Source organism: Drosophila albomicans, chromosome 2R, assembly GCF_009650485.2.
Source record: "Drosophila albomicans strain 15112-1751.03 chromosome 2R, ASM965048v2, whole genome shotgun sequence".
In the NCBI taxonomy this organism is placed as follows: Eukaryota; Metazoa; Arthropoda; class Insecta; order Diptera; family Drosophilidae; genus Drosophila; species Drosophila albomicans.
In genome coordinates this window covers 20,654,918-20,679,031 of record NC_047631.2, presented here as the reverse complement: position 1 = coordinate 20,679,031, position 24,114 = coordinate 20,654,918, and the positions used below count along the sequence as shown (strand labels likewise).

The following is a 24,114-nucleotide window of genomic DNA, read 5'->3' as shown; positions in this document are numbered from 1 at the left end:
ATTAACTATTATAATAAATCAAATACAATAATATAAAAAAGATAATACATAGATTTACTGTTTTTTATGTTTCTGAAATTTTATAAAATCTATTTAAAAATAATCGTTAAATTGGTATTAAAATATTAATTATTATTTTCTAAATGAACATAAATTAACTTGTTAATTATTGCAATAATAAGAACGCTATTAAACTAATTTAAAAAGGGTCACAGATACTAATAGTTTAAATAGAAACAAATAAAGAATCATATAAAAATAATAATTCTTTTAGGACTGGCATCCACCCCCTTCACAAGCGAATTAAATTAATTAATATAATTGACAGTATGCATCCAATGCGATCTACAGTGCCTGCAAATAAGTGATGTACATGCCTGCATGAGTATTCACAAAATGCTCTCTATTCAATGCTATGTAGTTGTTTTGGCATGATGCCCATCGAAGCTGCAGATCATAAACATTTTCATCGTGGAGCATGTGCCCATTGCTGCCTTATCTACATATGTTATGTACATAATTCAGAATTTAAAGAGTGTTTTTTTGTGCTCTATTGAAAAAAGAGAACAGAAGCCCCCATGTTTGGAGAGCATAGACTCAGTCTGGCCAAGGAATAGAAACAGCACGGTCCACAGACAGCTACAGCAATTTAGGAAAAAGAAATATAGATTTTTTTACGGAAATACTTTGAAAAACATTTTAAGTGTCTTTAAGTGATTTGTTGTTTGTTGTGTTGAAAGCGGCATGTTTAAAGTGTCGCAGGAGATGCGTTTAAATACAAACGCGACAAATTTGCTGGACCGTTCCATAGCTGATGGTGTTGCTACTGATGGCCACAGTCCGGAGAGTGTTTGTATTTTTGGCCGATATCAACGCACACCAGACGCGGGTGAGTCGGAAGTCAAAATATGTACATAAATAAAACAAATTTTCATTCCAAATATCGATGCAAACGCCAAAATTGATATTGTACTCAATATTTGGGGTCAGAGTAGCTGAGCATTCAATTTATTGCCCGTCTATTTATAGCACCGTAAACATTGCTTTTGCAGATGCATATCCCACAGAGCCGCCACACGTCTACATTGCACCCGAGTTGACCGATGCCGGCAAGGTGCAGCTGTTGCATTTGCCCAGCGGCGCTGTGCGCATTAACTCCATGGTGAGCTTCATCATTAAACGCAATGGCGTCAAGGGCAACTTTGATGTGCGTCTTGAGAATCCCAGTGGTCAGCATGGAGCTGCGCTGCATCTCGAACAGTTGGATCCGGAACGCTTTCAGGTGCAGTGCCAACTGAACCAGGCGGGACTCTACAAAGTGCACATCAAATGCAACTCGGTGCCGCTGCCCAAGTCTCCCTACATTATAGTGACAATTGCGGGAGCAGCTCCAGTTGAAGATGCCGCTGAAGCAGCTGCGTCTAGTTCAGCAAGTAAGTAACTAATGTCTATAATTGCACATCTTACAAATTGCATTAATTTGTGTGAATTCTAAAGGCTCTTATTAAACTCCATTGCATATAACTGCACATTTCGGATAATTGCATTATTTTTGAATCATCAGATTTATTATTGAAACAGCTTTTAAGTTACAGTACTTATCAGCCTAGTAAAATTGTGTACAAGCGTTGCGACTCTCAAATAATAGTGCAAAAATATTTATATTTTAATTACACATTGCAGATAATTGCAACATTTTTAATGTAAAAGATAGATGAGCATTTGAAGTACAATGGCAGTAATGCTCATCGAAGTTTTACACACACAAAAATGTAGTTAACTTTAATATCAAAATAACATAAAAATAAAAACTTTTTTTGGGTTTGCATTTATTTTAGCGTATGCAATTATGTTGGATGTGCAATTAAGTGCAATAATCGTCTTTTAACATTAAATTACATTGTCTATTTTTACATTCCTAACGTAATCCCTTCCATTGCAGTGCCCGTCTTTCAGTCTGATGCCAGCCAAGTGCACAGTCGTGGCCTCGGCTTGACCCACATTAATCTTCTAGAGCGCAATGAGTTCACCGTGGATGCCAGTGCAGCGGGCAACAATATGTTGTTTGTGGCCATACTGGGACCTCAAGGGCCGAGTGAGGAGATCGTGGTGAAGCATTTGGGCCGCAATATCTTTCGTGTCATGTACCAGGTGCGAGATCCTGGCAATTATCATCTGGTGGCCAAGTGGGGCGAGCAGCACATTCCGGGATCGCCGTTTAGCCTTATCTCTGACTAACGAATATGGTGCAATAAAAACAGAACAAACTCAATAAGCCGCAGCGTTTGACCTTTTCAAGTTGCAGCGAAGGCGGACGGGAGGCGGGGGGGCGTTGGGCGTTCTCAACAAAGTTCATTCTATGTAAAATATAATGATGATTACCAACGCTGATGACGACGCCGGCAACGGCTACGACAACGAACGACAGTGAAAGAGCAACATTATCATTTTTTGTTATTTAGCCGACGCTAATGACGTTCGCATTTAGTGTGCAAGTGTGTGTGTGTGTGTGTTTAGGTATTGGGGGGTTGCCGCTGCTCTTACTGTGTGTGCCAACCTAATGATGATGACCGTACAGCATGTGCGTCTCTGTGTATGTGTGAGTGCGCGCGCCAACAAAAGCACTTGCGCATTAGAGCGAGAGGGGAGAGAGTGCTGACACTCGCACACACACGCACACAATTGCTACAATCGCACACAGTTGATGATGATGATAATGCGTTTGCTTTGCTCGCCTTAACGAGCTGCTGCCGCTGCTGCTGTTGCTGCCGTTGGGTCTTGTTGTTGTTGCCGAGTGGCGGGCGCGCTTAAGATAAATTACATGGTCATGTTCAAGCCTGGAAATCAAGCTAGAGCGCTGCTGCCTCAGCTAAAATCATTACTCATTTAAGCTCGTTGGGGGCGTGGCTGCGCCATATTTTTGATAACATTACAAAGCAGGCACTTTTTACAAATATATACAAATACCTATGTTACTTACTAATAATAAATAAACTCTGCACTCACCCCTTTTCATACATACGAGGAACAATTTGCACTTGACTTTTATTTATTTGCATTTTCCGCACTTTTTGAATTGTACTTGCACATTTTTCGACTAGCTGGCAACGCTTGGGTGGATGAATAGTATACTAGCTGTGCCGCTCACACCATGTTGCGCGCGCTGCTGCTGTCTCCCTCGAACAACGTCATTATGGTCGTGTACGTTTTGCCATCATTATAGTGTTGGTAAATATCTCGAGTTGAGCTGCTAACTACGTTTTTCGAGTGTGTGTGTTCTTCAAGAAGATAATTAAAATTAAATTATTTAACTTATTATTAAGTTGAGTGTTTGGTTGTTGTGGTGTTGTGAGTGCTCGTCACTCTGTGATTGTAATTGTGCGCGCCCAGCTGCTGATGTTGCTGCTTGTGTCCATATGAGTATCGAAATTGCATTTGCTGTAATCGCATAGCAAAAGGAAAAGTATGTACATACTTGCGTGTGTGTGTGAGTGTGTATCTTCATTTCTCGCAAAGGGAAAAAATATTGTATGCGCGTGTGTGTGTATTCAAGAAAAGTAACCATCTCTCGCAGCACATTGTTGTTGTTGTTGTTGCTGCTGTTGGCCCCATCATCAATTGAGGGGCAGCAAGTGCCAAAGTAGCGCAGCGACCGCGTCGGCGGTTTGACTGTCGACGTCGCAGTCGCTGCTGTTGCTGTCGTCGCTCTTGTTGTTGTAGCATCTTCATTTGTGCTCTGGTCGCAGCTTTTGTATACTTGAAATACCGCTTCAGTACAACTTTAGCCGCCGTCGTGTTAGCTTCATATCGCCGTTCCATTGTTTTTCCTACACCTTGCATTCACCTTTTTGTTTACTAGCGTATGTCGTTCTCTCTCCTCAGTGTACGTGTGTGTGAGTGTTTATGCTTGCCGGTGTATTTGCAGCTTAATGATAATATAAATACATACACATGCATATCGCACTCTCTATTATGTTGTTTACGTGTGCGTAAATCTAAGCCGCTTTATTGCATTTGTATTTGTCGCCCGGCAAAAATTATACACAAGCGCAGTTGCTGTGTATGTGTGTTACTAGATAATTAAAGCGCATATTAATTTCATTATTAATCAAACAGGTGCTGTTTGCAATTCCCTTTAAGTGCTTTTATCGATTAAATAGTTTTTTCTGCATACAATCTGTAAACCTTGCGAATTCTACTGTTGTTTGGCCTCTGCCAAAGTAAACATATGTTAGCGCAGAACGCAAGCTTGCTCGACGGGCAAATACCCTGCAATCAGTTAATATAACTAATTTTGTGAGAATTTAATAATAATTTGAGAATGAAGTTATTTTTGACTAAATTTAATTCAAGCTGTAAATAAAAATCGGTATAATTGCAAATGGAAGTTGACAAAAGTTAACTAGATCGATAAAAGAATACAAATATTTAGACAATAACTTAAAAAATCTGATTAAATTAATTAAACATAAATAAATTACAGGTGCGGGTGCCCAGGTGCAATAATGTTCCCATACTGATTAGCTTGCTCCATGTCCAACTCCAATTGGCAGCCGAATTTTGTTGGGCAACCGTTTGTCGCGAATGAGACCCATGTGAAATGCCTGTAAGTATGCAAAAAAGATAATGGGTTCTTTCTTGAATTCCCCAAATTAACTGTGAATCTCCCAATTTGTTGTTAGTATGAAAAATTCAACAAAAAGCGCCGACAATGGGAGGATAGTGGAGTATTAGAGCTAATTAAACTATGGAAAGTCTGCGCCTATGAATTGCGCACAATTAAACGAAATGGACACCTTTATGTGGCTATGGCAAAGCAAGTGAGTATCTATTCAGAACTGAAACTATCTTAAATTGTATCTCAAATTAGTTTTGTAAAAATTGAACATCAAGAATCAAAGTTATGGAATAAGTAATGATACATAGATCGAAATATAAATTGGAGCTAGAAATAATTAATGCTTTCATTATATTATTCTAAAGAAATAAATGGTATAATAATTATAATTAAGAATTTCTTTATACAAAATATGTTTATGTTTGTGTGAAAAAAGAGTTTGATTTTGAATGAATACAATTTTTTTTTTTAATTTTTCAAATATGTGAACAAATTTATTAAATAATAATTCTTTGCTGAATGATAGATTAGTGAATAATGAAAAAGAATAAATGAATATTTGATATTAATGAGTAAATGATTTTAGTGAATATAAATGGTTTATATACTAATTGATTAATGATTAATTGTGTTTATTGCAGTTGACGGGCCTTGGCGTTCCCGTTACCGCTCTGGAAGTACACTTTAAGGTGAATAATCTGACACAGCGTTATCGCCAGGAGCAAAAGACATTCGAGACAACGGGCATAATCAGCACGTGGAAATTCTACAGTCAAGTGGATGATGTGTTTAAGAGCTTGGCCGCACACACAGGTTACAAGTGAGTAGTAGCAAATGAATATATCAAATAAAAATGTAAATAACAAATTGATATCCTTTCAGAGATAAACGCATGACGAGCTCCTCGAATGCGAGCAGTTTACCTTCCACATCCGAGTCACCAGTTTGGAAAAATCCAATGTCTCAACAAGAGTTTAACAGCAACAACGCGGAGGGGTTCTACAAGTGAGTTGCAAGTGCGTTTTCTTCCACGATCCTTTTTGCAATTCTCGGATTCTTTTACAGAACGGAGTATGGCATGCATCGCCACTTTATGGACCACTCCCAACCGCCGCCTAATGCGGGCAATGTCGATAATTTCATGGCCTCCTCAGCGGCGGTGGCAGCCGTGGCTGCCGCTGCCTCGGCGCGTCTTGCCGACAGCAATATGGAGCAGCAGATGCAGAATGCAGCGGGAGCCAGTGGAGCTGGCGGTGGCCCTGGGGGCAATACAAACGGCGGTGTGCCGAACTATAATAAAATCAAAAAATCCCACGAAGACTACGATAAATTCGTGGATATTGTGAAAAACATTGTGGACACACACAAGAGCACGCCAGACAAAGTGGATACGTTTAGTGACTTTATCAAATCGTATATGAAACGTTGGCCGGAACGGCTGCAGGACGAGGCCATCAATCACATGACCAACTATGTGATTGTCAAGAATATGGAGCATAGCATGGGCGGCGGTGGCCCTGGCGGTGGTGGCCTCCACAATCCCGAGGGCGTCAACAATAGGCAATAACAATACAAGCAGGAGCCCAACAACTAAGCGTCGCAGTTGAACAGCTCCCACAAAATAGAAGCACACAAAAAATGGGGCGGGCGGGCGTAAATAACTTAAACGGGAACGTGGCGCGCAGATACTTAAACAAAAATTAAGAAAATGATTTAAAATAATTATAAATGAAAAACAAACAGGAATTATTTAACGCAAATTGTGAAAAGTTTGCGCAAGGTTAGATTATTATTATTATTAATTATAATATTATTGTAAACGTTTCATGCAGTATTTTTTGTATAGTTGAAAATATACAATAAAGTTTTTAGTTTTATGCGAGCATCTCGAATTGAGTTCGAACTGCTGGACAACAAACAAACACCAACACACAGCCACAACACACACACACACACACACACATAGATACACCTACATCCTAGACTATATATATAGAGAGATAATACGAGTACGTTTAGAAATCATTTCCTACTGTTTAGCTGTAAAACTACAAAATGAATAAACGCTTTAAAAATCGATTTGGAATTTATATTTTTATTAAAATACTTAAATACGCTGAATCTGACAGGCGACACTGCTAAACATATTGGGTGCCTTTGTCGCTGTTGGCGCCGTTGGTGTCACCAGGAAGCGAGCAAAAGTGCCACCTTTGCTATCCACTAAACGACCCGGATTGATGACCAAGCAATCGCTGACCATGCGTATAAAATGCCGCTGATCGCTGGGAAGAATCAGGACATTGGGCAACTGTTTGAGTTGGGCAAACTTTGCCGCCAACTGGGAGTCATAGGACATGTTCTCGTCGCCTGGCGGGCACAGCGGATAAAACGAACCCTGATGGAACAGATGATTGATGGCCCGGTGCATGCGTTCTCCCGCATTGGCAGCAAACTCGTGGCTCAGCAGATGATCAAGCACATCGGTGGAACTGACGCCCAGCGTAATGCCATCTAGATCGATGAGTGAAGGATCTGCCAGCAGTTGCAGATTGGGATACGTTTTGCGGAGTGTGTAAGCAGGAGTGGGATATACTGCTGCAGCCATGGCATCCTTTTGACTACTGATTAACAGCACGCTTGTGCTGCTGCCCACTACATCCATGATGCCTGCGATCATCTTCTCAAAGAAGGCGTCAAAGGTTTCAGCCAATTCATTGATAGCTTTATGTTCTGCTTCCACAAATGGACCTGTTAAGAGCAGCACATCGGGACGATGTTCCCGTAGATAGTTGAGTAGTTCGTGTAACCGTTCGTAGCACATATCCGTGCTGTTTGTGTAGGGACCGGCGGCCACCACGAACTGTAGTTCGCGTTCCACTTTGAGAGGTGGTGGCGGTGTCAGTTTGCGATCCGTGTGCAGCTCCTCGACCACAAAGGTATCGCCGCGTGGTATGAAACCCTTGGCGAGCACCACTTGCCCAGGGAAAATGCTGCCCGACTTGAGCTGCGAGAAATTGAGAGCTAGCAACTTTTCCTCCGTGTCCAGCACGGCGAGTAGCGCCGAATGTGCATCCAATGGTCCGTCGTCATCGGAGTGAATCATGCCCACTGCATGCAGCATGTGCAGAGCGTCCAGCGTATGACGATCTTGTGGATACCAGCTACATTCGGCAGCGCCCTTGGTGCCCAGTTTCTTCTCGACAAGTGCCTGGCCAATGTCGACGAGGCGATCGTGCAAATCGTCACAACGCTCGTGCAGCAGATCGTTCATGTAGCGCAGATTGGACATGGTCAGTGGTGCATCATTGTGCCGCAGCAGCTGTAGAACCGGCACAGTGTGCTGCACTTGAGATTGCCAACTGGAGGCGGCCATCAGCTTGGGATGACCAAAGGAGTCAACGATGTCTCCAGGTTTTCCTTCTACAGCGGATGTAGCAGCTGGCGATTCCCTTGTGGCTTTTGGCGAGTAGCTAGCGGGGCTAAAGAGTACTCCAGCCTTGAGCGCCGAAGCGCGACTCGGATTCTTGGTTGCCTTGGGTGTGTGTGGCAGTGTGGACGCTGTACTTTCATCCACATAGTCATTCAGCATCGGATCATCTTCCTCCATTAAGCCATAGTTAGCCAACGAGCTCGTATCCAAGGAACTCGTTGTTGTAGACTTAGTTGGCTTCTTTGAGCCACCTTTTTCACGCCTCGTTTGCAGCACTTTGCGCTCAAATTCACCAAGATTGGCAACTGTGGGTTCATCGCCTTGCAGATGCGACAAACTGAAAGCCATCCACTGCTCCACGAATTCGGTGGCATCGTTCACATTATAGGATATTGCCAGCTCCATGCATTTGTCGAGCACTGGAGCCGTGGGCTCCACGCCCATTTCATCAAATTGTTGTTTTAGCTCCGCTTCCATTTGGCGTTATAAATAAACTGAATCAACTGTGGTCACTTGCCGATTTTTGGCGGGAGCTCGATAAGTGCCCAAATATTGCGCTGCACTGTGAGTGCCAAATATTCGATATTTATCGAAAAAACAACCAGCTGGCAGCACTGAATCGCTTTGCCAGGTGTGCAGTGTTGAGCAATGTTGCGTAGTCAATGCAACTAAACGTAGCCTTCTGTCGTTGTGTCGTCGGGGCGTAAAACAAAATTAATTATTAAAATTGTGTAGTTAATATATTTAAAACAAAAACCACACACCCACACACGCGAATGTGTGCAAAATGCTGAATGACCAGTTTGTTGCGCTCCAGCAGCATCAGGATATGATGAAACACAACTACTGTTTGGTTTAACAACGCAAGCAAGCAGCGGAGACACAGCAGCAACAACAAAACAGGGACACAGCCCTGCAGCTCGACAACAACAAAACACACACACAGACGCATACAAAGCAAGCAAGCAAAAAGAAAAAAAACGAAACGAAAACATAATTTGGTCAATTTGCATAGTCGTTAGTGAGAGTGGGAAAGTAGATTAGGTAATTCACACACGCACAACACATTCACAACAACAACAACAATAACAAAATGAGCAAACTGGAAACCGATTCGGATAGCTCAGAGGAATTTTTTGATGCCGAAGACACAACACCCAACAACAATCGTCATTCAACTCTTGGGTAGGTGGAGAGTTGAGGAGAGTTACCTCAACTAGCTTGTGACTCACCCCAATGTATACTAGATTATTATATGTTGTATTTGTTTTCAATGCAGTCGCAACAAATTGCCAGCACAGGAATTCATTTTTCCGGAGCCAGCGGTGCGTGTGAATGCGGCTGCCTCGTCGGACAGCGATGCGACGCCCATTGGCGCCAACACCCCCGCCACCCGTAGTCCCACCAACAGTTTGGGCGCTCGTCTCAAGCAACAGGATGTAGTTGACTCCTCCAATGCCTCCTGCACCGCCCCCGCTCATGTCTTTGTGGAGCCGAAGCCAGTGAAGGGCGTGGTAAGTTTATGGGGCGGACAAATGGGGAGTGACAACAAAAACTAAATTTTTTGCTGGTTGCGTTTTGCGTTCAATACGAAAATTGTTCTTTTTATAGATTTTTGATTGATTTGGAATTATTGCTTGCATGCACTCTTTACTTTGTTGTGTGTTTTTTCTTATTTCAGTTCTCGAGTTTATAGCGATAATATAGCGTCACGCTCCCATCAGAGAGATTGTTAACAATTATTAAGATCTATTATATTATATTGTATTATAGTTCCCCAGCATTCAATGCACGTTTTCCGTTTTCCCTTTTCTGCTCGAGTGCTTTGTTGTTGTTGTGCAAAAAATCAATGCAAATTTCTTTGTGCCGATTTCACTGCGAGTCCCAAAAACATAAAAACGAAAAACACACAAAGCAAATTAATTCCTCCCACTTCCCCTTCCCTTTCCCCTTGTCATTTAACGTTTTAGTCATATGGTTTTCTCTATTAGCTAAAGCACAACAGCATTTGCTTTATTTGTTTTTATAATTTATGTCTGTGTTGTGTTTTTTTTTGTCTCCCTCCTCTGTCGACATTGTGAAAGGTTTCGTAGATAGTCATCAAATGGTCAGTCAGACTATATAATAATATACATACAGTGTTATGCTTGACGAGGGTTGATCTATGTTTAAAGAGTGGCTATATCTATATAGTTTGCTGATTTCTGTGGCGCCCCTCATAACAAAGAAACTAAAACTATTAAGACTTTTTATGTAATATTTAGTTTCCCATTCGAATTTAAACTTGTTGCGACACCTGTTTTACAATATTAACTGTAATAACAATTACACAATTAATATAATAAGTAGTAACTTTAGGAAAGTGCTCTATAGATAACATATTTGTTGATTTTATCTTCTGATTTTTGGGACCACAAAAATTAAGTTTATTTTTGTTTATTTTAGTATGTTAACTGTAATATAATCTATATTATATTATTATATTCAGTGACAATATGATAGCGCTTTAGACAAAAGATATTCAACTTTCAGATTCGTCAGATTGTATCTGCTGATTCAACTTTGTTTTATCACTTGTTGCTATACTATTTTGGGACACTAAATTTCAGATTCTTTTTATTTATTTCACCATATTAACAAGAAAGCACTTGGGTACAATTCATATTAAAACTAATAACAATTCAGCCTTCAGATTCCTCAAATTCTATCTACTGATTCACACAGATTCTGATTCAAATTCTGTTTGCTGTGCCCTGGCAACCGAATCAATTAAATTTCATTTCAACCCCTGCAATTGTTGAATTAAGATAATTAAGCATTGTCGTTGTTGTTGTATAACATTTTTTTGGTATTTTCATAGAATTTCATTTATTATATGTTATGTTGCCTTGCGCTGATTACGCGGAAAAAAAACGAAAAACGAAATGTCGCTTTAGCTATCTCTCTTGATAGTCGCCGCTCCAATTAATGTTAACAGCATTTACTTTGCGACTTTATTATCAGTGAACTACGGTAAAAAATGAAATAAAAATAAATAGGTTGTACCTAGACGAGTGGTAAACGTTGTTGGTCAAGGTCTAGTGCTGACCTATAAATAGCTGAAATTGACTGTGGGATCATTCCGACTGCGTTTTCCATTCATGACACTTCACTTATCGTATAGGGAATCCCTCTCCAAGTACTTTGATGATAAGAGCGCTTCTCGATCGCTTCGTTGATGTTTACTTTTTATTATTTGTTGATGTGATTGTGATTATGATTGTGATGATGATGTTGATGATTATGATAGAGGCGCTACAACAACAGAAATCAATTTTTAATTTATTTGTAAACATGTTTGCTCTTTATTTTCATATTTTGTGCTCTTCTTCTGCTCATTTCGTAACATTCAACGATAAAAACTATATAAATATAATTGAATTGTAAAACTTACATGGAATACGGTCTAAAACAAAAAAAAAACTTCAACCCAAATGTTTGTACTTATAATTATATATATGTATGTATATAAAACAAAACCAAAAACAAAAAATCGTAATAGTCTGGTAGACAACGCTTTCAAGAACTGCGTCAATGCATGCAAAATGATGAAGATGATAATCCAGGAAATACACTCACACCTGATTCTCAGGTACTAAATCTCTCTTTTCTCAATCCAATGTAGCAATGTATTTAGCTTACACACTTATCTACTTACACACACGTTCGCATACTCACACAGACACACGCACTCTCACACCCTTAACTTTGTAACTGTAACACACAAGCTTTAGTTTCACTTTTTGTACTTGCAATTATTTGTCTGTCTATAGTCTGTTTTTCATTTCTTTCTCTCTCTCTTTTTTTCTCTCTGACTGCCAAGCATGCAATTGGCTTATGAATTCTTATTTACTAATTCTTGTTCTTGGTCTTGTTCTCTCATCTCTTGCATCATACAGAACAGCTCGATGGATGGCGTCTTTACCAATCGACCCACACATCCGTTTAAGGTGATTGAAAGCGATACGATGAGCATTCAGAGCATGACATCATTGGGTCGCGTGGGACGCATCTTGGCGGGCAGCATCGATCCATCGGGTGAGTGTGTGTGTGTGTGTTTGTATTTGAAAAACTGAGCAAACCATTTGAATGTTGTTCTCACTTTACAATCCACATAGCAATCAGCGTTGATCGTGAATCGCTGGCCTCAATGAATGCCCAACAGCAGCAGCTGCAATCGCAACAGCAGCAGCATCAACTGCAACGTCAGACGCCACCACCGACAACAACAACCTCGACGTCATCGACGACAGCGCCTACAACAAACGCCATAGCAGCAGGAACTGCCAAGCAACAAACACAAGCTGTGAACGCCGCCAGCTCCTCGAGTGCAGCGAGTGCTGCTGCAGCTGGAGTAACTGCAGCACGCATAACGGCTGCCGATAGTGCAACCATAATGCTGCAGGAACCGGATGTGATAGCAAGCACAAAGCTGACGCAATCAAAGACCACAGATTCCATCACCTCAAGTGGCCCCGTTGCGCCGCCTCGCACCAAAAAGAAGTCACGCAAACTGAGCAGCAGCTCCTCGGAGCAATTCAATACGAACGATGGCATGCGATTGCCGCCAGGCGACGCCGAGGACACCGATAGCGACACGCGGTCTGTGAAAAGTGTGCGTGATGTGCAGCAAAAGTTGCGTGACGATATTGTCAAGCAGTTTGAAAGTTCACTGAATGATGTCAGCGCGAAGGCGTCGAATATAACGCTAACATGTTCCTCAACCAGCACAATCGTGTCGGCTTCGGCGTCGACCACAACGACTCCATCGTCGTTGGCGCAAATTGCCGCCGTCAGTCATGCCTCCTCGACGGTGATGCAGGTGCGGTCAGTGAAGCCATCGCATTCGCTGGGCAACAGTGTGACGTCTGTGTACTCGAAGCCAAGTCCATCCAACTCGGCCAAGAGCAACTCGGCACCAGGTCGCGTGAGGTAGGCAATGAATTTACTATTGCTATAATTGAAATATGACTAATAAATGCATGTACTTACAGTTCCATTGATCCCAATCAGGGACTCAATCTGTTCAAGGCCATACAGGGTGGCTATGTGGTCAAGCCACGCGACGAGGCCAGCAACAAGGCGCAAGGACCGTCGCAGGACGAGATCGAGCGCATCGAAAAGATGCTCATGGAGAGTGCTAGTCGACCCAAGCTTGCGGGCAGCGGTTCCAACAGTTTGGGAAGTGCCACGCGGTAAGCAAAATATGCTGCACTAAACATGAACTTTAGCCTTAAATGAGAGTTGTTCCCAGCAGTCCTTACGATCTATTCATTATGTACAGAACGTGGCGGATGTGCGTCAAGTTAGTTAAACTATTGTACTTATACTTAGAGTATTGGCTAGTTGCATATCGCTAAAGTTCATGTAGCTAAAAGCGCTTTGTAAGCATTACAAATTAATCAATTTATATTTGTTGTTCTCAGTTATACGGCGTTGTATCGCGGCATGAACGATAAGGAGCGTCGTAAGTCCGCTGGGGATGAGGATGTGTTGCGACAAATGAACATTTATGTGCGCACACGCACCAATTCGGGCAAGCAGTTGACTGACTTTGAGATACTCGAGCAGGTGCCGGTCAAGAATCTGGATACGGGCGAGAATATGCCGCTATCCGAAGTGCGTTCACCGCCAGTGCCTGAGGGCTGGAATCCGCTCTCGTTGCATATACTGAAGCTCACCTCGCACCTGGAGGTCATACAAAAGGAATCGGATGAGGAGAGTGTCATTGGTATACCGCCCAGCATTGAGGGTCAGCCACCTGATGAGGATGAACTGGAAACGGAGGATGGCAGTCGCCTGAAGAAGAAGACGGCGAGACTTAAACGTTTCTTTGGCAGCACAATGCGCAAAACGGTGGACAAAGCCAAGTCCATTGCATCGGAGGTGTCGCATGCACGGCACAAAGAAGATGTTGCTGACATTGTGGATGCCATGAATCCTGAGCAGAATATCAAAATCAAAGCATCGTCCTCCAACAAGGGTCCGTATGAGTTCACGAAGCTGCAACATGTCCAGGATCTGAGTGGCGAAGACACCAGCGCAGTGTGGTGCATGAAATTCAGTTCGTGTGGCCGACTGTTGGCGACTGCTGGACAGGACAAAGTGTTGCGCATTTGGGTACTTAAGGATGCCTATCCTTACTTCCAGGTGAGTTGAAATATGATTTAACTTTGTATTGCATTTCCTGAATTGAATTAAATTCTTGCAGGACATGCGCAACAAGTACAATGCCGATCAAAAGTCTTCGCCCACGCCATCACAAGAGTCGCTGGTGTCGCAGCATTCCGCCGAAGAGGCCATTGCCATGGCCACCGCCGCCGAGAAGTGCACGGGCCCCTTTATGCCCAAACCCTTCTGCACGTATGTGGGTCACACGTCGGATCTGCTTGACGTGAGCTGGTCGAAGAACTATTTCATACTGTCCAGCAGTATGGACAAAACCGTGCGACTGTGGCACATCTCCCGAAAGGAATGCCTCTGCTGCTTTCAGCACATTGATTTCGTCACTGCGATTGCCTTCCATCCGCGCGATGATCGCTACTTCCTAAGCGGCAGTCTGGATGGCAAACTACGGCTGTGGAATATTCCCGACAAGAAGGTGGCGCTGTGGAATGAGGTCGATGGCCAGACGAAGCTTATAACGGCTGCGAATTTCTGTCAGAATGGTCAATTTGCTGTTGTGGGCAGCTACGATGGACGCTGCATCTTCTACAACACGGACCAGCTGAAGTATCACACACAAATCCATGTGCGTTCCACACGTGGCAAGAATCGCATTGGTCGCAAAATAAGCGGCATTGAACCGATGCCCGGCGAGGACAAGATCCTGGTTACCTCGAATGACAGTCGTGTGCGTCTTTATGATCTGCGTGATTTGAATTTGTCGTGCAAATACAAAGGCTACTTGAATGTGTCGTCGCAGATTAAGGGCTCGTTTAGTCACGATGGCAAGTATATTATTGCCGGCTCTGAGAATCAATGCATCTACATCTGGAAAACCAATCATGACTACTCCAAGCTGAGCTCGGTGAGTGACGCAAAGCTATTTCTAATTTGTATTATGATTGAACTTAACAAATTGTGGTTTTATTTTGCAGGTGCGTCGCGATCGCAGTGATTTCTGGGAGGGCATTAAAGCACACAATGCAACTGTCACCTGTGCCATATTTGCGCCACATCCGGAGGCCATTATCAAGCCGGAACCAGATGAAGTGTCGAACGATAAGGTGAGCTTAGCCTAGTTTTTTCCTTCATCATATATTATTTAATGGATGAATTCTTTTTGCAGTTGCCAAACAATCAGCCGGATCCGTTGGTCGAACAGCATAAGAAGGGTTGTGGCTATGTGCTGGTTAGTGCCGATTTCAATGGCGCCATCAAGGTGTTCATCAACAAAACGAAACCGAAGCACAGCAGTCTGCCGTACACGGCCATTGCGGATTAAATAGCGATCAATGATTGTGTGTGTGTAGTGGCAAAAATAAGAAAAATAATTGTGGGAAAATTTCAGCTTCTCTACTTTTGATTTGTTTCTTCTACTATTATTTTTTTATTGTTTCTTTTGTACTGTATTTATGAGAAATGTGTATGTATTTTATACGGATAACGGATTACTGACTAATTGATAGCATTAACGCTTATTTATATACATATGTATGTGTCTGTGTTTTTAAACCAACTACATTTCGCTTAACTCTTAAGGTCGTAATGTGTATCAAACTTCTGTGTATTGTATCTTGTATTTTATTGTATTGTATTGTATTGTATGTCCTATGATCATGTCAAATTGTTGTTAATATGGCCAGCGCGAGTGTTTTTCTAATGTTGATTATTTTCTAATGACAGATGTATGTGTATGTGTGTGCGTGTGTGACGGGCTCTTGTATGTGTGTGTGTGATCGCTCTAGTTAATAATTTATTTAAATTTTATAACAAGCAATTGTATTGTATGTATATTTTCAATATTATTATGCCAATTACAATTACTTAAAGCTTCACAAATAAAATACACACACACACATACCTACACTAAACAGACTAACACACACACACACTCATGTATGTGACAAATACTTAATGATAATTAGCTTGTGGTAATTATTTAATATAATTATGATATTTTGTGTAAAAGTAAAGAAATGTGCAACCCTTGAGGGCTGCCAAATGCACTTTAAGCATTTCTCTTTTCTTTTTATACCCATTTATTTACAGTGTGGCAGGGTATTACAATTTGGTAGCAAACTACAAAATAATAGTTTGAAATCGGAATAACAGATGGAGAGTGAAACGTTTTCCACAATTTCGAAAAACTTCAATAGACATGGCTCATTAAATTATTACTGAAGTTCTTTTAAAAATTTTTAGAGGAATACCATTTAGAAATCCGTTAATTCATTTTATCATATGTAATCTTTGAAATTCATTAATTTGTTTTCTTTTTTTTCCAAATTCCTCAAGCTCTTTAAAAAATTGTTAGAAAATGCAATTTTGAAAAGATTTATTGCAGTTAGTTAAAGAACTCGTAAAACTTTTTTTAATTTAAAGATTGTTCTAACAAATTTCTAAGTATTCCAAACAATTTTTCTTCCCTTCGTAATGTAAAAAAATCTGAAGAGGGTCATCTATCGCTCGTCTGTCTAAACACATAGTTCTTGTCTGCAAATTTGATGACAACTCTCTATATTCCCCTTTCACTTTTCCACATCATAAAATTTCGCATTGCGTGCGGAATTTTAAAGCTAGCGGATATCTTAGAGTCGAGCACACTCGACTGCAGCCTTTTCCCTTTGGTTCCCCCATTTTCATTAAATGTTTCTATTGATTTTATGCTCGCCCGGAATGTTGTAACTGTTAGAAGCGGAAGCACTTCAAGCTGCGCTAAGGATTAGAAGTGGCTCGCTGGCTGGCTGGCTGGCTGTCAGGCAGAAGTGCTCCTGGCGACGACAGCTATTTAGCGTAAGTTTAACCTTCATTGTTGGGGCTTCCTGGGGGTGCGTACAGCACAAAAAAAAAACTCATTCAAGCAGAAGAAGCTGCCGCGTGTATGGAGCGTGTGTGTCTGTGTGTGTGTGTGTTTGTTTGAGCCATAATCCTTTTGTGTGTGATTTAAAAAATGAAATGGGTGTTTTGTCAATTGGGCGCTTTCTCTCTCCAAAATGGTGCATGTTGTAATTGCAGTTGGTGGTCTGCCAATTCCCGGCTGCGACAAAAATGCCAGACAAGAAATCCAGCAATATACATATATACTCCAGATATATATTATGTACAATTCGCTGCGCCAAATGCAACAAAACAAAAGAAAAAATCAACAAAAAGTGTCGAAGAACAAGGAAATGAAAAACGCAGTAGGGAACCCCACTCGATTTCTCTTTTTTTTTTTTGGGGCCGGAAGAGGCAACTTCCTTAGTGCCATGGAAATCATTTCGAGTGGCGAATAGCAAGTGTGAAGAAGGGGGATTCCCTGGGACAAAGAGGCATGTCGCCTCTTCTTTGGGGGCGGTTCTGGGCGCTGGTTGCCTACGAAAGTCGAGCTACACAAATACGGTAATTTGAAGTAGCAACCCCAAAAAAGGGAGCAAGATTTATATGTATGCTGGTAATACACATAAATATGTATGCTAGTCTATGTATTTTATCTCTGTGTGTGAGTGTTTTGACTTTCGTTTGTGCTTCACTGCAATTCTGTCTGCAATGCCACTAACCAGGCCATTAGCAATGGCAGGAGGAGAAAGGAAGAGTAGGGGGTGGTATGTTTTTGTTGAATGAATGCCGGCTAAATAATTGTTTAGTCAGACAGCAAAGTCACTCCAAAGACGATTAGTGATTCTATTCTAACTACAATTGCAACATGCAATCAATAAAGATTTACGTACTTTGTTGTAGCTGTTTGTGGGTGGAGCGGGCGTCTCCCGTTGCGTGCCACTATGCGGCAACAACAGCTGTTGCAATGCCAGCCAGACCACAGCAGCCAGACGCCGACGCCGACGACCCTCAAACATCATCATCACCTGCCCAGCGACTCGTTCCAAATGCCAATCAATGCACTTTTGGCCATGTGCCAAGTTGCTCTTTATGCTCCACCAAAAAAAGAGAGCGACAGCATGTTAAACATGTTCTTCTCTTAAGCCGCATCGAAAGAGCATAGTGGTTAGTCTTATATTAACATGTCTATTAAAGAAACATGTTGCCATTAGACTGCGCTGATAAACAGGCTTAAGTTAAAGCTTCTAACGTTAAAACAAAGCCATAAATAACGCAACTGTTAACTAACAGAATCTCGTAACAGCGAGCTTAAAGTGTTAAGAGAGGCGAACCAGTTATGCTGGGCAAGAGAGCGACTGCCATGAGTGATGAGCTCTCGTTGGCGGCGTGAGCAACGTGGCGACTCGTGCATGACACGATCTGAGTTTGTGCTGGCAAAGTCAGTTAAGTTAAGACTTGGGTAACCAACTAAAATAAACAGAAAGCATTTAGCAATAGAGCCGTTCACTATATATGTACTCATTAATTTCTCCGCTCTCAGTGAGTTAGAGTACGTGTCTCGCTCACGAAACGTTTGATTTGTTTTTGTCACGCGCACATCGTTGGCGTGCACACAGTCACACCCACACGAACAGTCACTCGCACACACACACACTCAAATGTAAACAGACTGCGCCGAGATTGAGGCAAGGTGCGCTTAGCTCTTTCATGCTCTCAGTTTATTTCTGGCTCTCGTGCAAAGCGCAACGTCGTAACGGACGGCTCCATACGGTCGCTCGGTTCGCTTCGCCCCATGTTGATGTTGTGTTGTGTGTCGTCGGTGTCGGTTTCGGTGTTTTTCGTGTTTTTTGGTTGACAACTGCAAATGCAACACACACATATGAATACGAAATACAAATACCAGTGTAACCCAAATGCATTTTACATAATTATGTATTTTTATATTTATAACAAAATTCGAAGCAAGAATATTTTGTTGGTCAAAAATAAGCAGACAACACTTTTGTGTGTGGTTTTGAATGTGTTGCATGCCTAGCTGCTGAATGTGCTGCGTGTTGCACATTGAACGTTATTCTGTGGATGTGTGTGTGGGTGTTAATTCTTTGGCCTCTGTGCAGCACTTAATTAAATTAAACAAAATTCAATTGAAAAAATTCACAAGCCTAAAGTGCTCAACAACAAGGAGCTTGAATAACTGTGTATATGTGCATGTGTGAGAGAGAGAGATGCAATATAAGTTGTTGTTGCTGAGCTGCAATGAGCAAAAGTGTTGAAGCTCACCGTTATTTATCGATTATCGATTCTCGTCGATCAATTATCATTTTGTGTGTTTTGCTACAACTCTGACCTCATTCGAGTCAGTTCTAATTGCATTGCTACACTTAAAGAAATTTTCCTTGATCAGATCAGTTTTTAGTTGTCTGTAAATGCATTTAAAAATCATTAAAACTAGTTTCCATTCTAAATCATTTGTTTACGTTATTTTCTTTAATTTAACTGCGCACATTTACATTTACATAATTAATTGATGTTTTCTTGTTAGAAATAACGGTTTAGTGGCGTAACGCGGTGGGAAAAAGTCGCTGAAGCCAATTTGAATTGATTTGAACATCAAAATCATTCTGAAATCGCTTTTAAATGATCTTTCAATAGTTTTCTCCAACAAATTTGTTGCGGCCTAAACGCTTCATTAAACTTCAATTTATTCTGAGCGCATTGTTGTCGAATTTTTATTAGTTTTTTTTTTTGTTGTTAATGTTGTTGATGTGGCTTTTGGCTTAATTGAGCTTTCTAACATGAAACTTCATTATGATGTCTGTGTTTTTACACGCCCGCAACAAAGCACAAAAATCGTGCAAAGCCAAAGATAAAGGCAAGCAACAACAACAACAACAACTGAGCACAACAATTATTGTAACACTTTCAAAAAAGCAGCGACAGCAACAACAACAGCTAATTAACGTCATATTTACAGAAAGCAACGAAACAATATCAACAAATATAAAAAAACCCCAAACGAAATGAAATGAAAATCAACTAATCAAGGTGTGCAATTTAGTATAGGGAATCTACTAAAAACCCGCAACCCTTTCACTTACAAAAAACAAAAAAAAAAACTCACTCAGAGAATCCAAAGTGCAGCGACAACGACGCAAAACGAGTTTTCAATAAGCCAATAAACCAATAAGCAAAACAACAACAACAACAGCAACAAATATCAGCAAACTAGGCCCGTTAGTGTGCGCCGCCGTGGCCTATATTCAAAATAGATCAGCAACAGTGCTGTCAAAATGCAACCAGCAACAGCAGCAACATCGGCAACAGCAGCCGCTGCTTGAGAACACGAAGAGCAACGACTAGCAACAACAACAAAGAGAAAAACAAGTTTCCATTTGCGCCTTTATGCTAAATAATAATAATAAATAAACGCGTCGCAATACCAAAAAGACACGCGGAGCAGTTGAAGTTGCAGTCGAAGTCGAAGTTGCAGTCGACGAGTCGCCAAGTTGCCCAGGCAGCAACAGCAAAGCAAAGCGAAAAAAAAACAAAGTGACCTACAAATACTGGTTTTCAACTCCGCGTGAGAACGTGCAGCAATAATGGCCACAATCGAAATGCAGTCAACGGTTGCGGTTAAGCGGCCGGGTCCGCCAGTGCCGCCCAGACCCAAAACAGCAACAGCAACAGTTGCTGCTGCAACAACAGTATCGGCAACAACAGCACCAGCAACAACAAACGTGTCAACTTCACCGCCAATCATACAAAAGAAGCCCACATTTGTCAGCCAACTAAGCGCTGTGGGACGCACTTTGGTCTACAAGTCGCCCTCACTCAATCTGCAAAAGAAACAGGCGCAAACACAAACGCCCACCATGGCGCTAGTTGGCAGTGCCACTGCCACAGCTGCCGCAAGTGCCGCACCAGCAACGGCGCCGAAGCCACCGTTAAAGCTACGCAAAGCGCCGGATGTGCCCACAGCCAAGCCCAGGGAATCCACTGGGAATGCTGTTGTCAGCGTTAATCGCGCCAATTCAGCTGTTGCACACAGCAGCAGCAGCAGCAGCAACACCGCGACACCTTTGAAGGAGACACGTCTCAGTCTCGGCAAGGTGGATTTCGAGCGTGCCGGTCTCCATTTGGCCAAACAACCGTTGCCCAAGCCCCGTAAAATCGTTCAAATGCCGGTGGCCACACTCGATATGGATGACGATGTGGCTGCCGCATTTGTGGCACCGCCAGCGACGCCGGCAACCAGCATCTTTCGTCGCTCCAAGACCACCTTGGACAGTCCGCTATCGGGCTCGTCGTTTGGCAATGGCAATGGCAGTTTTCTCAGCGGCAAAACGGTGGAGATTAAGAACAATTTGAAGAATGCCGCGGAGCGTTTGTTCTCCGAGATCATCATCAGTCAGTCGCAGAAGCAAACGGCAGCGGATACCACGATTATCACGAAGCATGAGCGTGCCATACAGCATCAGGCACTGTTGGAGCAGGAATTGGCCCAGGAGCGGCACACACGCTTGCAGATGGAGCGGGAACGGGAGCGGGTGAGGGAGCGAGAGCGTGAACAGGTGACCATCGAGGCAGCAGGAAATTGCACGCGTATCAATATCAATCCAAATCCCAATCCCAATCCCATCAAGTGCTCTGTGAGTGCTGGCAATACGCCAGAGAAGAAGCATACCTTCCATGAGCTGCTCATCTCGGAGCTGGCGGCGATGCGCAATCGCTCCTGTTCCCTGGAACAGTTGCCCACCACACGTTCGTTGTCCGTGGCCAAGGTGACGCCTAGTAAATCGTTGTCGCGTCAACGTTACAACTCCATTGATGATGCCGACACGGAGGATGTGGATGCCGACAATGTGGAGGATGCCGATGGCGATGAGGAGGATACGTTGACCTATGCGGTGAACAAGTCGCTCAAGGAGAATGCCAGCAATTTGAATGGCAACTCGACGCCACGCAAACGTTGTCCCTCGGGCTGCTCGTCGGATTCATCGCCATATGGCACGGAGAGATCGCAGCGCATTCGCACTTCGGATTGGATCGAGGTGGGCGATAATGGCAAACAGGTCACGTTGACCAGTTGTCACATTAGCCTCGAGGATTCGGGCATGGAGGATGAGGAGCGACTCGATGATATGTCATCGTCGGGAGTGGGCGATAGCTGGGATAGTGTCAAGGAGGCAGAGAACGAGAAGCGTTGTCGCAACGTCAAGCGGTGAGTCAGCTATGCAAATAAGTGGGGTTTTTATGGGACGATTGTATTATTTACCATATGAGATAAGGTGCCACATAAAGGGTTTTATTTTTAGCAAAGAATACGGAATTACACACCCTACAACTTTTAACAATATTTGAAAGTGAAACTATAATTCTTGTTGACATGGGTCTATTAATATTCTTAAGTATTTCCATTAGTCAGAACTGTAAACTCAATAAAGTTAATCACAGAAATGTGCTAAAGATGAGAAGTTGAATTATGGGAGAGATTATTGAATACATTTTAAATTCCTTAACTTAATGAATCATATTTATTAATCTATGTGACAGATCTACATTAAGTTCTATTAATGTGATTATGAATGATCATTTATGACATGATGACATTTATTTTATTGGATTTCTCTCTTAATGTGAGCATTTTCATATGAAGTATTTTAACTTTCAACAACAATTGAATTAAAGATGAAACTAATGCAAACATAGATTTGCATTACGATATATTAATACGCTTAAGTATTATCATTGGTTAGAACCTGGCAAAAAAGGCAATCTTATATGATGAGGAGGAGTTGAAATATTTCACATTTTAAATGCCATTAAAAGTTGTAAAAATAATGTTTGCAAATAAAGCCATAATTCTCGATGAGGTTGGGTTTATTACATAAATGTAACCATATGGTGGATCTATTAATATTTTTCCATTAGTCAAGAACACGATAAACCTATTTGCAGAACTCCAAATGTGATTCATGCGATTTAACAGTTGGCATTTCTTTTGTAGTCAGGATTGAAAAATGTATATTTTCCCTAAGCAGTAGCGCGTGAAAAGGTTTCGAAACAAGTTGATCCCAAGTGCCAAGTATTACGATATAAATATTAAGGTATTAAAATTATTTGCTGTGAATCTTGACTTTATGGAACTTTTTGTACAAAAAGAATTCAATTGAAATATTCGTGACTTTTGAAAAACACTCGCTAGAAAAAATCCGATTCCTGAAATGCAGAAAACAAATTCGTTGCTGGCGGGCAGCATTTTGATGTTACCCTGCTCAATTTATATTGTTCTTAGTTCCTGGAACTCATGTCAAATGGCATTGCATTTGTTGACAGCAAAATGGTTTTGCCCTCTGGACCTTCCCTTTTTTTCGTGTCCCTCTCTATCTTGGGCTAAATGGCACACGTGTCCTGACGCGCTGAGAGTAATTCCCATTGTCAACATCATTTTCCTTAATTAGTTGCGGGACATTGACAGACCCTTTCTATGTACCACAGACGCAGCCACAGCCGCAACGCGTTGCTGCCTCCCTCGACGAGTCGTAAAATTGTTTTTGCCACTTGCATTATCAGCGGATGTAGGAAAAATCAATAAAATACCACACAGCCCAAAACCATAAACATCATTGCAAAGGGAACGAGCCGGCGATAAGATAGGACAGTTATCTGACAGATATGAAGATGCTACCAACAGATACGCTGCAGATTCGCAGGTAGCTCTCTGCCTGGTTATCGGCTACCTGTTAAGGGGTAAGGGGCATGCTCCGGATGTGGCGGGGCGTGGCGTCGCTGACTCCCACTGTGGTGTGAGTGTGTGTCGCCTGGCGAAAACTGCTTGCAAATTCCCAACATGTGTAATTTTATTTATGCGCTTACCGCAATTATTTCGCCGAGTTTCACTGAGCTTTGCTGACACGCTTTACATGCCCAGGGCACAGCACTTGTATCTCGTATCTCACAGATACACAAACACACTCTCACACACATACACCACATGCTGTACTCTTGGCCCATTGTTTTGTCTTTGGCTGTTCATGCAAAT

The 24,114-nt window shown here is 42.0% G+C and overlaps 5 protein-coding genes across 10 annotated transcripts in view; 4 read left to right on the top strand and 1 right to left on the bottom strand.

Moving 5' to 3' along the window:
* The first annotated feature begins 379 nt into the window (after nucleotides 1-379).
* LOC117574962 (filamin-A) lies at nucleotides 380-2,290 on the top strand. The gene is made up of 3 exons (XM_034259026.2): nucleotides 380-889; nucleotides 1,053-1,433; nucleotides 1,943-2,290. The coding sequence occupies exons 1-3, from the start codon at nucleotides 745-747 to the stop codon at nucleotides 2,236-2,238; spliced, it is 822 nt and encodes a 273-aa protein (XP_034114917.1). The 5' UTR covers nucleotides 380-744; the 3' UTR covers nucleotides 2,239-2,290.
* Nucleotides 2,291-3,236: 946 nt separating this feature from the next.
* Nucleotides 3,237-6,697, top strand: LOC117575417 (uncharacterized). Of its 4 annotated transcripts, none has more exons than XM_034259600.2 (6): nucleotides 3,237-3,463; nucleotides 4,484-4,606; nucleotides 4,683-4,820; nucleotides 5,260-5,438; nucleotides 5,501-5,623; nucleotides 5,684-6,697. In XM_034259600.2, the coding sequence occupies exons 2-6, from the start codon at nucleotides 4,601-4,603 to the stop codon at nucleotides 6,183-6,185; spliced, it is 948 nt and encodes a 315-aa protein (XP_034115491.1). In that variant the 5' UTR covers nucleotides 3,237-3,463; nucleotides 4,484-4,600; the 3' UTR covers nucleotides 6,186-6,697. The 4 variants fall into 4 exon arrangements, with proteins under 4 accessions (XP_034115491.1, XP_051864172.1, XP_051864171.1 ...); XM_052008212.1 differs by having other exon boundaries at nucleotides 3,251-3,269; XM_052008211.1 differs by lacking the exon at nucleotides 3,237-3,463 and adding an exon at nucleotides 3,865-3,883.
* Nucleotide 6,698: 1 nt separating this feature from the next.
* On the bottom strand, nucleotides 6,699-8,698 carry LOC117575416 (DNA polymerase alpha subunit B). Its single transcript, XM_034259599.2, has one exon. It carries the CDS (start codon nucleotides 8,523-8,525, stop codon nucleotides 6,726-6,728), a length of 1,800 nt encoding a protein of 599 aa, XP_034115490.1. The 5' UTR covers nucleotides 8,526-8,698; the 3' UTR covers nucleotides 6,699-6,725.
* A 39-nt stretch (nucleotides 8,699-8,737) lies between these two features.
* LOC117575415 (WD repeat-containing protein 44) lies at nucleotides 8,738-16,264 on the top strand. 2 transcript variants are annotated; one of them, XM_034259596.2, is made up of 10 exons: nucleotides 8,738-9,233; nucleotides 9,328-9,562; nucleotides 11,590-11,679; nucleotides 11,987-12,125; nucleotides 12,206-13,019; nucleotides 13,082-13,282; nucleotides 13,514-14,237; nucleotides 14,299-15,117; nucleotides 15,188-15,316; nucleotides 15,379-16,264. In XM_034259596.2, exons 1-10 carry the CDS (start codon nucleotides 9,142-9,144, stop codon nucleotides 15,532-15,534), a joined length of 3,399 nt encoding a protein of 1,132 aa, XP_034115487.1. In that variant the 5' UTR covers nucleotides 8,738-9,141; the 3' UTR covers nucleotides 15,535-16,264. The 2 variants fall into 2 exon arrangements, with proteins under 2 accessions (XP_034115487.1, XP_034115489.1); XM_034259598.2 differs by lacking the exon at nucleotides 11,590-11,679.
* Nucleotides 16,265-18,782: 2,518 nt separating this feature from the next.
* Nucleotides 18,783-24,114, top strand: part of LOC117573595 (probable serine/threonine-protein kinase DDB_G0267686) — a 39,567-nt gene continuing 34,235 nt past the window's right edge. The window contains exons 1-2 of one of the 2 annotated variants that reach the window (XM_052006445.1): nucleotides 18,783-18,976; nucleotides 20,047-22,293. In XM_052006445.1, coding sequence (XP_051862405.1) covers nucleotides 20,672-22,293 — 1,622 coding nt within the window. In that variant the 5' untranslated portion in view covers nucleotides 18,783-18,976; nucleotides 20,047-20,671. The remainder of the gene's footprint in view (nucleotides 18,977-20,046; nucleotides 22,294-24,114) is intronic. The other variant, XM_052006444.1, reaches the window with a different exon arrangement.